The sequence below is a fragment of the Ambystoma mexicanum genome, chromosome 9, assembly GCF_040938575.1.
Source record: "Ambystoma mexicanum isolate Mex_15411 chromosome 9, UKY_AmexF1_1, whole genome shotgun sequence".
NCBI classification, from domain to species: domain Eukaryota; kingdom Metazoa; phylum Chordata; class Amphibia; order Caudata; family Ambystomatidae; genus Ambystoma; species Ambystoma mexicanum.
In genome coordinates, this window is record NC_090931.1 from 38505623 (window position 1) to 38518721 (window position 13099).

Below are 13099 nucleotides of genomic sequence, written 5' to 3' on the forward strand. Positions count from 1 at the left end.
TAAGACAGATCTACAAGAACCTCGGCTCAGAGGTACCTGCCCGCTGAAGTATGAAAGACAATAAGAATGCCGCGGGACCCTCGCGGTCCATACCCCCACTCCAAGGTGTATGCCATCGTCCCACCCTTGGAGACGAACCCAGTTATGGTTGATGTCCCTAGCCGTGTTGGCTAATGGGACAAAGACGGCCCTGTTAGCCAGGGGACTCGCCGGAAAGGAAAAATCGGCCTCCCCTAAAATGACAAGTTTACCCTCCCATTGGAGGGAACATAAAATGCGACCACTGGAGAACGACATCGAAATCAAGTCCACAGATGATGCCTGACCCCCACCGCCCCTCCCATGAAAAGGCGCCTCAGCCACTCGAAGAAGAGTGAGACCCCATAACCACATCGGAAAGTGCGATTCCTGACGATTATAGCATTGCGACGGCCCTACTCAAATGTTTCCGAACCCTAGATGTGGTGGATACGTGGAGAGTTCTACACTCGGAGACCCGCGACTACTCATTCTATTCCTATATACACAGAACCTACTCCGGCATTGATCTCCTGCTGACTTCTCCCCAAGCGTTGGCCTTCACGGACGATGTAATCATTGGCCCTAGAATCCTATCGGATCATGCCCCAATCATACTAACGATGAGAGCCCATGACCCGGATCTGCCTCCAAAACGCAAGTGGTCGCTCTACGACCCGATCTTGGGTGACATGGCACTAAGGGACGTGACAACGAAAGCTATCAAAGACTTCTTTAAGGAAAATAAAAATGAGGACACCTCACCGGTCACCACATGGGACGCAATGAAGGCAGTGGTGAGAGGGGTCTTGATCTCGCAAGGAGCTGCTTATCATAAAAAGTAGCGACAAATCCGCCAGGCCCTATAAGACGAAGTAGAGAAAGCGGAAGCAATATGCAAAGCAAACAACTGGATGCCTACCCTGCAGGTAGCCCGGAAGAAGCTGGAAGCACACTATGCGGAAGGCACAGCCCAGATACTAGCCAGAACTAAACAAAGCTACTATGCTAAAGGAAATAAGGCTAACACATTCCTGGTGGAGAAGCTGGCAAAGATCAGGAAGAGAAACGCAATTCTAGGCCTTCGTGACTCGCAAGGTAGAGTCCAATTTGCAGAGAGAGACAAACAGCATATTGCAGTGGCCCATCTCAAAGACACGATGACGGTGTCCCCTAGATCGCTTAGAGACCAACAATCTTACCTCCGAGACGCAGCTCTTCCCCAGATCTCCCAGGCGACCAGAGACGAACTAGAAACCCCGATCTCGAGTGAAGAAGTGGACAAAACCATCAAGAGTCTCAAACCAAAAGCCCCAGGCCCGGACGGGTTCTCGACCCGCTTCTACAAAATCTTCTGCCCCCAGCTGGTGACCCCTTTGACAACTCTTTTCAACTCCTTTGCTGTCTCTGGAACAACTACCCCATCGATGCAAGAGTCGATCACAGTCCTCGCATTAAAACCAGGAAAAGACCCGAGAGATATGACATATATTCAAAAGTCCTGGCCAACCGATTGGCGAAGGTGCTCCCAGACATTATCGACTCGGACCAGACAGGTTTTATAATGAACAGATCTGCCCCAGAACAACATACGCAGAGTGCTGAACTTGGTTGAATTTGCACAGCGAGACTCACGAAAATTGGCAGTGCTGGCTCTGGATGCGGCTAAGGCCTTTGATAAAGTAGACTGGTCCTTCCTCCGACTCACTCTAGAGTCCTTTCACTTTGGCCCCACATTTCAGAAATTCATCCTGGCGAATTATCAATCCCCAAAAACCGTGCTCCGAGTCAATGGCTTCCTGTCTAATCCGATCCCCCTGTCCTGTGGGACCAGGCAGGGATGTCCCCTATCCCCCCTGCTTTTCGCATTAATTATGGAACCCATGGCCCAACAAATTCGCCTTAACCCCAGAATTAAAGGCCTTCAAGTAGGCCCTACCCAACATAAAACAGCGTTATACGCGGATGAAGTGATGCTAACCATAACAGACACCGCCCAATCGCTGAGGTCTTCCCTGGCAGAAATTCACTCCTTCGGTAAGGTGTCAGGATTCGCTATAAACTTCACGAAATCATCTGCCCTAGGGGTGAGACTGAATACAGAGGATAAAGTGTCCTTCAGAGCCCTCTGCACGATCCAACTGTCGGAAAAGGCGATACCCTACCTGGGAGTCCAGATCACAGCCCGTCCGGAAGACACCTATCGGGCGAACTTTCAACCTTTATTTAAGTCCGTGGAAGAAGACCTCGATCGCTGGCGCTCACAGGAGATCTCACTACTGGGCCGTATAGCGGCATGTAAGATGAACCTCCTCCCACGACTTCTTTATGCTTGCTCAGCCCTTCCTATTATGATCCCCAGGCCACCGCTTCAACGTCTCCAGAGGAAGGTGCTACGTTTTATCTGGAAGGGTAAAAAGTCAAGGATCCCACTGAAAACAATGCTGACTAGTCCGAACCTAGGAGGCCTGGGAGTCCGGGATCTCCATAAATATCAGATAGTGGCGCAATTGGCCCGCATGCAAGCCTGGATCATTAGCTCAAACCGACCAAGATGGACAGAGATGGAACCATCCCGCTTACCCCCTCCCCCTCCGTTTCCACTAACACCTACCGCCCGCCTCAAGGAGAACATGGCCAGCCGCTCTATCCTCCACCAGGCATACCCTGAAAGCCTGGGAATGGATACCTAAACATAGGGGCATCCCGAGAGACCTGATCCCATCAGCCCCAAGTCTTCCATAACCTGACGTTTTCACCAGGAGCCCACCCCGTGAATTTCAACAACTGGATCGCTGGGGGTCTCGGCTCCCTGGGTCAGCTCTTTGAGGGGAACCGCCCTCTCACCTTTGAGAACAATGTAAGAGCGCCTTTAGCTTAATGGAAACTGACAGATTCTCATATGCGCAGCTACGACATTGGTGCTCCCATCCACCAATTTGCTTGGCAGCTTCTCGAGAGTTGGACCCCATAGAGCTAACACTCGCAGACTCTCCAAACCCACACCAAGATCGAATCTCGACGATATACAAGCTATTGCAGACAAACTCTCTCATTGCCAGAGCAACCTACATGACACAATGGGAAACGGACCTGGATCATTCAATAGAGGACCAGACATGGATAGACATTTGGTCTCATACGCGATCCTCTTCCTTCTGCATCACTAATCGAGTGTGCCCATAAATTACTCTTAAGATGGTACTATCCACTGCTCCGACTACACCACATTAACCAATCCTTAGACCCCCGATGTTGGCGCCAATATGGCCTCCCGGGATCATTCATACATATGTGGTGGTCATGCCCAGTGGTCGCAAAGTTCTGGTCCCAATGCATGCTGGCTATTGCGGACATAACGAAGATCACGTTGACCCTGGAGCCAGAATCAATCCTACTAGGAGCCCCGATCCCAGGCATATACCCAAGATCTGGCAGAACGGCGGCCCTCCTAACTCAGCTCCTGTTAGCTGCCAAGATCACGTGGCACGAACATGGAAATCTCCAGAAGGCCCCATGATGATCTTGTGGTGGCAAAAACTATGGGACATTTTCATAGCAGAGAAAATCACAGCGGCAAGCAGGGGCCTACTTCTTCGCTTCACAAACATTTGGTCACCATTGATAGACTATGACGAGAGCTACCCGGCTCTAACATTCAAGCCGCGTGCGGTGGCAAACGCCTTATCGGCTGAGAGCACAGACATGGTACACCGAGCGGAGGAGCGAGAGTTGGGTGAAGCCTGAGAGTTAACGGGAGGAGGGTGGAGGGCTGGCTGACAGAAAAGGGACTAATGGGCTTGATAAATTGCTAAGATTTGTTTGCTGTAATGTACATTCTCCTGTGTGTCGAACAAAAAATAAACACGTTTAAAAATAATAAAATGCATAATTACACAGCAGTCCGGCAGAAACCGCACCAACAAAAATCGTGTTTGGTGATGTAACCGTAACCTTTTTTTACTCTGTTTACTTTTTGACCCTCCGTGGTACATACAAGTTCAGTCAGTGTAAGTATGGTTACTGTAGTACTGTGTGTGGCTTACAACCGAATCCCCAGCTTCACACTTCCAGATTCCCTCCCTTTTTCAGGCCTTCCCCGTTTTCATGTCATGAGCAGGCAATGGCATGTCTCAGAGATTGTGTTTTCTTAATTTCTCCCAACTGCATTCAACCCGTGCTGTGTCTGTGCTGATCATCCAGTCCCCTTCCCTGGGAAGAGACAAGCAGAATCACTGCATTATTCCTTTAAGACGCCCCCTCAGCCCATCTGACACTGGTGCCCATCTGATGATGCAGCCTGGTGCCAGTGGTATCCTGTAAGCCTACAAATGCGGAAGCAGCCCGCGAGCCAGGGGTATGCTATAAGCCAACAAATGAGGATACAGCCCGCAAGCCCGGGGTATGCTATAAGCCAACAAATGAGGAAGCAGCCCGTGAGCCAGGGGTATGCTATACAACAACAAATCAGGGTGCAGCCTGCAAGCCAGGGGTATCCTATAAGCCAGAAAATGAGGAAGTAGCCCGCAAGCCTGGGGTATCCTATACGCCAACAAATGAGGATGCAGCCCCTGAGCCAGGGGCATCCTATAAGCCAACAAATGAGGATGCAGCCCGCAAGCCTGGGGTATCCTATACACCAACAAATGTGGAAGCAGCCCGCGAGCCAGGGGTATCCCATATGCCAACAAATGAGGATGCAGCCTGGGAGCCGTTGGTATCCTATAAGCCAACAAATGAGGATGCAGCCTGGGAGCCAGGGGTATCCTATAAGCCAGCAAATGAGGATGCAGCCCGCAGGCCAGGGGTATCCTATACACCAAGAAATGAGGATGCGGCCTGTGAGCTGGTGGTATCCTATAAGCCAACAAATGAGGATGCAGCCTGGGAGCCAGGGGTATCCTATAAGCCAGCAAATGAGGATGCAGCCTGGGAGCCAGGGGTATCCTATAAGCCAACAAATGAGGATGCACCATGGGAACCAGGGGTATCCTATAAGCCAACAAATAAGGATGCAGCCCGCGAGCCAGGGGTATCCTATAAGCTAACAAATGAGGATGCAGCCTGGGAGCCAGGGGTATCCTATATGCTAACAAATGAGGGTGCAGCCTTGGAGCCGGCAGTATCCTATACGACGACTAATGACGATGCAGCCTGGCAGCCATGGGGTATCCTATATGGCAACAAATGAGGATGCACCCTGTGAGCCAGGGGTATCCTATATGCCAACAAATGAGGATGCAGCCCGCGAGCCAGGTGTATCCTGTACGACAACTAATGATGCAGCCTGGGAGCCAGGGGTATCCTATATGCCAACAAATGAGGATGCACCCTGGGAGCCAGGGGTATCCTATATGCCAATAAATGAGGATGCAGCCTGGGAGCCAGGGGTATCCTGTATGACAACGAATGATGCAGCCTGGGAGCCAGGGGTATCCCATACGCCAACAAATGAGGATGCAGCCTGGGAGTCGTTGGTATCCTATAAGCCAACAAATGAGAATGCAGCCTGGGAGCCAGGGGTATCCTATAAGCCAGCAAATGAGGATGCAGCCTGGGAGCCAGGGGTATCCTATAAGCCAACAAATGAGGATGCAGCCTGGGAGCCAGGGGTATCCTATATGCTAACAAATGAGGGTGCAGCCTTGGAGCCGGCAGTATCCTATACGACAACTAATGACGATGCAGTCTGGCAGCCATGGGGTATCCTATATGGCAACAAATGAGGATGCACCCTGTGAGCCAGGGGTATCCTTTATGCCAACAAATGAGGATGCAGCCCGCGAGCCAGGTGTATCCTATACGACAACTAATGATGCAGCTTGGGAGCCAGGGGTGTCCTATATGCCAACAAATGAGGATGCACCCTGGGAGCCAGGGGTATCCTATATGCCAATAAATGAGGATGCAGCCTGGGGGCCAGGGGTATCCTATATGCCAACAAATGAGGATGCAGCCCGCGAGCCAGGGGTATCCTGTACGACAACTAATGATGCAGCCTGGGAGCCAGGGGTATCCCATACGCCAACAAATGAGGATGCAGCCTGGGAGCCGTTGGTATCCTATAAGCCAACAAATGAGGATGCAGCCTGGGAGCCAGGGGTATCCTATAAGCCAGCAAATGAGGATGCAGCCCGCAAGCCAGGGGTATCCTGTACGACAACTAATGAGGATGCAGCCTGGTAGCCGGTGGTATCCGATAAGCCAACAAATGAGGATGCAGTCCGCTAGCCAGGGGTATCCTATACGACCAACAAATGAGGATGCAGCCTGGGAGCCGGGGGTATCCTATCAGCCAACAAATGTGGATAGCCTGGGAGTCGGGGTATCCTATATGCCAGCAAATGAGGATGCATCCTGGGAGCCGACAGTATCCTATAAGCCAACAAATGAGGAGGCAGCTTGGGAGCCAGTTGTATCCTATAAACCAGCAAATGAGGAGGCAGCTTGGGAGCCAGCGGTATCATATAAGCCAACAAATGAGGATGCAGCCTGGGAGCCAGGGGTATCCTTAGGGCTCTCCAGTGAGGAGACAGCCTGGGTGCTGGCGTTATCCTATTCACCAGCAAATGAGGATGCAGCCTAGGAGCTGGTGGTATCCTATACACCAGCAAATGAGGATGCAGCCTGGGAGCCGGTGGTATCCTATAAGCCAGCAAATGAGGATGCACACTGGGAGCCAGGGGTATCCTTGGGGCTCTCCAATGATGAGACATCCTGGGAGTCGGTGGTATCCTATAAGCCAACAAGTGAGGAGATAGCCTGGAAGCCGATGGTATCTTATAAGCCAGCAAATGAGGATGCAGCCTGGGAGCCGACCGTATCCTACAAACCAACAAATGAAGATGCAGCCTGGGAGCCAGTGGTATCCTATAAGCCAACAAATGAGGATGTAGCCTTATCCGGTAAGCCAACAAGCCAGGGGTATCCTTGGGGCTCTCCAGTGAGGAGACATCCTGGGTGCTGGCGGTATCCTATTCACCAGCAAATGAGGATGCATCCTGGGAGCCGACAGTATCCTATAAGCCAACAAATGAGGATGCACCCTGGGAACCAGGGGTATCCTATAAGCCAACAAATGAGGATGCAGCCCACGAGCCAGGGGTATCCTGTACGACAACTAATGATGCAGCCTGGTAGCCGGTGGTGTCCTGTACGACAACTAATGATGCAGCCTGGGATCCAGGGGTATCCCATACGCCAACAAATGAGGATGCAGCCTGGGAGGCGTTGGTATCCTATAAGCCAACAAATGAGGATGCAGCCTGGGAGCCAGGGGTATCCTATAAGCCAGCAAATGAGGATGCAGCCCGCAAGTCAGGGGTATCCTGTACGCCAACAAATGAGGATGCTGCCTGGGAGCCGGCGGTATCATATAAGCCAACAAATGAGGATGCAGCCTGGGAGCCAGAGATATCCTTTGGGCTCCCCAATGATGAGACATCCTGGGAGTCGGCGGTATCCTATAAGCCAACAAGTGAGGAGATAGCCTGGAAGCCGATGGTATCTTAAAAGCCAGCAAATGAGGATGCAGCCTGGGAGCCGACAGTATCCTACAAACCAACAAATGAAGATCCAGCCTGGGAGCCAGTGGTATCCTATAAGCCAACAAATGAGGATGTAGCCTTATCCGGTAAGCCAACAAGCCAGGGGTATCCTTAGGGCTCTCCAGTGAGGAGACAGCCTGGGTGCTGGCGGTATCCTATTCACCAACAAATGAGGATGCAGCCTGTGAGCCAGGTGTATCCTATAAACCAACAAATGAGGATGAAGCTTGGGAGCCAGGGGTTCCCTTCGAACACTCCAGTGAGGAGGCATCCTGCAAACCAGTGGTATCCTTGGAGTGCAACCATGAGGAGGAGGCGGCCTGCCTGCGAGCCAGGGGTATCTTTGGAGCACTCCATTGAGCAGGAAGCTTTCAAGCCAGGGGTATTCTCGGAGCGCTCCAATGGGGAGACAGCCCGCGTGCCAGGGGCATCCTCGGAGCGCTCCAATGAGGAGACAGCCCGCGAGCCAGGGGTATCCTTGGAGCATGCCAATGAGCAGGCAGATTGCAAGCCAGGGGTATCCTTGGAGCTCTCCAATGAGGATGCAGCCTGGGAGCCAGGGGTATCCTTGAAGCTCTCCAATGAAGATGCAGCATGGGGGCCAGGGGTTTCCTTAGAGCTGTCCAATGAAAATGCAGCCCATGAGCCAGGGGTATCCTTGGAGCTCTCCAATCAAGATGCAGCCTGGGGGCTGGGGTTTCCTTAGAGCTATCCAATGAAGATGCAGCATATGGGCCAGGGGTTTCCTCAGAGCTGTCCAGTGAAGATGCAGCCCGCGAGCCACGGGTATCCTTGGATCTCTCCAGTGTGGATGCAGCCCGCGAGCCAAGGGTATCCTTGGAGCTCTCCAGTGTGGATGCAGCCCGCGAGCCACGGGTATCCTTGGATCTCTCCAATGAAGATGCAGCATATGGGCCAGTGGTTTCCTCAGAGCTGTCGAATGAAAATGCAGCCCATGAGCCAGGGGTATCCTTGGAGCTCTCCAATCAAGATGCAGCCTGGGGGCTGGGGTTTCCTTAGAGCTATCCAATGAAGATGCAGCATATGGGCCAGGGGTTTCCTCAGAGCTGTCGAATGAAGATGCAGCCCGTGAGCCAGGGTTATCCTTGGAGCTTTCCAGTGTGGATGCAACCCGCGAGCCACGGGTATCCTTGGAGCTCTCCAATGAAGATGCAGCATATGGGCCAGTGGTATCCTCCGGTGGCTCCTTTGTAAATGTGTTGCACTTGTCCACTGGTCTAAGGCATCACTTGGGCTCAACTGAACCCTTGGGATATCATCCTGATTCTGCTTTGAACACCTGAATGTTTCGGGTTACGTCCTAAAAATCTTTACCTTTTGTGGGATACACACCAGGCTCTTCTTTAAATGTTCTGTGGTCTGCACTGTGTCAGTGCTTGACAGCTGTGTATAATGGCGTGCACATCCACTGTTCTTGGTGCTGGGGCACTGTGTGTTATGTATTTTTGGGTTGATTCCCCCTCCGCAGACACCCTGAATGGACAATGATGTTGCCTTGGGGTCTTTGCCACAGTTGCATGTTTTGGCTCTGGGTTCAATGCTGGTTTTCAGTAAATGGGGGTGAAGCATGATCTCCCCCCAGTACATCCTGGATCACGCTGCAGTACCTTGAGTGTTTACCTCAGGCCTGCTCTTTCTCGGGGAGCTCAGCACTGTCGCGGTTGCCTTCTCTTTGCATTACCACTTCTAGTAAAGGATGCACATGTATGTGTGTGTACACATTGACACACAACCCCACAAGTTGCTCTTGTCCACAGTGCGCTATGGGTAAGTGGCAGTACTGGTTGCTAAGTTTGGCTTTGTTAGGTTTATTGGAGATCCCCTATATCAACATATCTAACAATGTGTCCTGGCTTCTGTGTACATCTTGAGTGCTCTGTCCTTGTCTCTTCTATATCTTGGGTCACCAACGCGGGCCCACACTTTGTCACTTCGACAGTTATTTAGCCTGTTTGAGTATGGTGTAGGCTGTGTTTCTTCATGGTTTCTTCTTCTCTCTTTCAGGCCGTGCCAATCTGCATGACAAGGCATCCTTGCGTATCGAGCAGGTGCACTCTGAGGACCAAGGCTGGTATGAGTGTAAAGTGCTGATGCTGGACCAGCAGTACGACACCTTCCACAATGGCAGCTGGGTGCACCTGACCGTCAATGGTGAGCAACCACACAGCTATCAGCCACGCTCACCGGTGTCGAACTCTTCCACCCCATGCTAATATTTCTCACAGTACCCTCCTCTGTCATGCCTTCTCGTCCACTTTTGGCTTCCTCACACACCATGCACCTGAGCATCAACCGTAAGCCACCACACAGCTATAAGCCATGCTCACCGTTGTCCAACTCCTCCACTCTACCCTAATATTCCTCACACTACCCTCCTCTGCCATGCCCGCTCACCCACTCTTGGCTTCCTCACACACCTTGCACCTGACCATCAACGGTGAGCCATCACACAGTTATCAGTCACCCTCACCGGAGTCAAACTCCTCCACTGCACCCTAATATTCCTCACACTACCCTCCTCTGTCATGCCCATTCACCCACTCTTGTCTTCCTCACACACAGCGGACACACAACCATGCCAATTGGATGTGCTAATTAGGATATTAGAGAGATCAAAAGGTAGAAAACTAGCAGGGCAAATGGTGTGTTTGTAAACTCTTTATCCATGTAAGTGATCTTCTACTGTCATAAAGCGGCTTGGAGTAGAGTTCCAGAGGGAAGCTGCATGTTAAGAGATGGCCGCCAACTCAAAGGTTATTTCCCACAGAATGCAGTAGTTATATTTTTCCTGTGCTTGCCTGTGGAAGGAAGTGTGAACACCCCCATAAAGAACTCTATGGGTCACACACAGACCCTTAAAATGAGCTCTACGTTTGACTGGCAGTTGGTGCAGTTGAGTCTGAGTGAGACTACTGTGGTCCAACCGCTTTGGTTTTAGGAGGAGATGGCAGCCGTATTCTGTATCCGCTGTAGATGGATGGTTAGCTATTTAGGCATCCCCACAAACGCACTGTTAGCAGAGCACTGGTGGGATATGACTGAAGGCAAGGTTGCTTGAACTTTCCTTGGACAAGGATACTATGGGACAACTGAGGTTTCCTGGTCAGATTTCCATTCACATTAGTACTAAGGGATTTTGCCATAGGTGAAGATTTGCGGGAAACTCCTGGGCTCCAGAGGCTACTAGAATCTCCCTGGAATGTACTCCTATGTCCTGTCCCCTTTCCTCCATACTGTATGGGCGTCCCTTGCTGGGGACGGGAACAGAACCTTTTTCTATAGAAAAATCATCTTCCCCTTTAAATTAAGTTGCGCGTGGGGGCCTGGACCCGGGAGCAGGGCTCCCTTAACTCTGCCCACCGGTGCCACATCCCAGTCCTCTTTTCCGCATCGATGGCAGCTGTGGTTGATTCCTCAGGGATATTTTTCCCTTTATTCTATCTGTACTAACCACTCTTTTTGTTTGTTTGAGATATGAATACTCCGTCCTCCGGTACTTGCGCCCCTCCCTGGCGTATGTCGGCCGCGATGGGCTTTAACGGGTGCCCGACCTGCGATGGATCCTGTCCCACATCGGACCCGCTCGCGCTTTGCCTCTGGTGCCTCAGTGAAGACCACGGCTGGGACGGCTGCTCAGCATGCAACGCACTTACTCCCCGGTCACTAAAGAACTGGCTGGCCAGGTGGAGGGAGCTGTTCTCCAGATCACCACTGGAGCATATCAAGGAGTACATACGGAGAAAGACTAATCTGAAGCTAAGTATATTGTTCTCCAAGGCACCCCACATGTGCGAGTCCTTTCCAGGGAAGCAACCAAGCGGGACTGGCCTTGTAGGCTCTACTACCAGCAAGGGCACCGAGGCTCTCCAAGCTACCGGCCATACGGCTGAGGGGTCCACGGATCCTCCCGGTCCCACCGTTGAGGGGCCAGAGGGCTCTTGCACCGGGAATCCCCAGAGGGGCTCTACTACCAGTCGCAAGCCTGAGGGGGTGCCTATACGCAATACGAAAAGCACTACCAGAGCCATGTCCGAGGTCACACAGCCTCCCAGGTCCATGCCTGAGGTGCCGGGCAGGTGCGAGCCTATGCACGCAAGCAAACGGGCAGAGACAAGGCCGAGTACAGCAGTCGACAAACATCAAGCTCGTGGCACAGTACAGACAAAATGTCGGCTCGTCCAGAGGCACGCCCTTCCAGCAAGCATCAAAGCCCTGATTTCACACCAAGGGTGGAATGGTCTGCCCAGAGCAGGCAAGGCGCAGGGACGACTGAGCAGTATGTGCAGGCATACACGGCCGTACCTATGCAAGAGTGTGCTTCACCAGCATGCGAGAGCGCTTTTTCTACAAGTTCCTCTCTCTAATAAAATTCCCACAAATGGGGAATATTTACTAAAGGGAATCATTTAGGAAATGAACTCGCGTGTGCTCCCACAGCAGCCAGCTCCTGTCCAAACAACGGCCAAATTACAACCTCTGGCTACGGTACAGTCTGTGGTCCCAAACACCACAGTAGCATTGCTGCAGCCTACAGAGCCCCACACGCAGCTTAACAGAGCAGTACAGCCGCCTGCATCTGGCCCGAAGACTCCACCATCAGACTCCACGGACCTGCGTGACACAGCGGGAGACATGGATGACGTGGTGGACACCTCCTCCTGCGCAAGGGCTTTCCACAAAAGATTGGCTGGGGTGGTGGGGAATCTAAGGATTCCCCAGCCACAAAAGGAGCAGCCAGAGGCCCAGAGGTACTTACCATCCGCCCAGCCACCAAATTGGGCATACCTTCACACAAAGATGTAGAGAGCCTGGTGTAGAAGGGTTGGACAAAACCTCATTCAACGCAGCCAACTAACAAGCGCCTAGATGCCAAATACAGGCAAACTGAAGGTGATTTTCTCATCCTATTTTTGCCCCCTTAACCGCACTCATCAGTCATTGTGGCAGCATCAATCGTCCACGTCCTCATTCGCTCGGGCCTTAGTAGGCAGAGAGGAAAAGGTCCTAGAGGCCTATGGAAAGAAAGTGTACTTGAATGCCACCCTCCACCTACGGCAAGCAAATGCAGACGCCATGCTAGCCGCAGTAAATCAAAAACTCTGGAGGCAGATTGCTGACTTCCTTCCTGATCTCCCAGTCCATAGGCAGGCTCGGTTCCAGGCCGACCTAGCGGAAGCAAAAATAGTGGCACAAGACCTAATGGAATCATCGATGGCTCACATCGACACGGCAGGCAGGGCCGTATGTGTGGCTACGAACATGAGGACTGCTTGGCCAAGGCCACTAGGTTTAATCCAGATGTACAGGACTGTATCCTCGATCTGCCATTTGAGGGAGGGGCTTGTTCCATTTGACCACTGATGAGTTACAAGAAAAAGAACAGCTCTCAAACAGCCAAATCCCTGGCTTTACTTGCAAAGCCGGCTTCCAAGAGCTTTGGCCAGAGCCGCCTGTGGTCTGACATAGGCCATACCTTTGGTGGTTTGAGGGGCTTTCAGGAACACCACACTAGG

The 13099-nt window shown here is 52.0% G+C and overlaps 1 protein-coding gene across 7 annotated transcripts in view; it reads left to right on the forward strand.

The window, feature by feature from the left end:
- Positions 1-13099, forward strand: part of IGSF9B (immunoglobulin superfamily member 9B) — a 1213970-nt gene that overhangs the window by 396313 nt on the left and 804558 nt on the right. For all 7 annotated transcript variants that reach the window (XM_069614121.1, XM_069614116.1, XM_069614120.1 and 4 more), the window contains exon 3: positions 9591-9737. In XM_069614121.1, coding sequence (XP_069470222.1) covers positions 9591-9737 — 147 coding nt within the window. The remainder of the gene's footprint in view (positions 1-9590; positions 9738-13099) is intronic.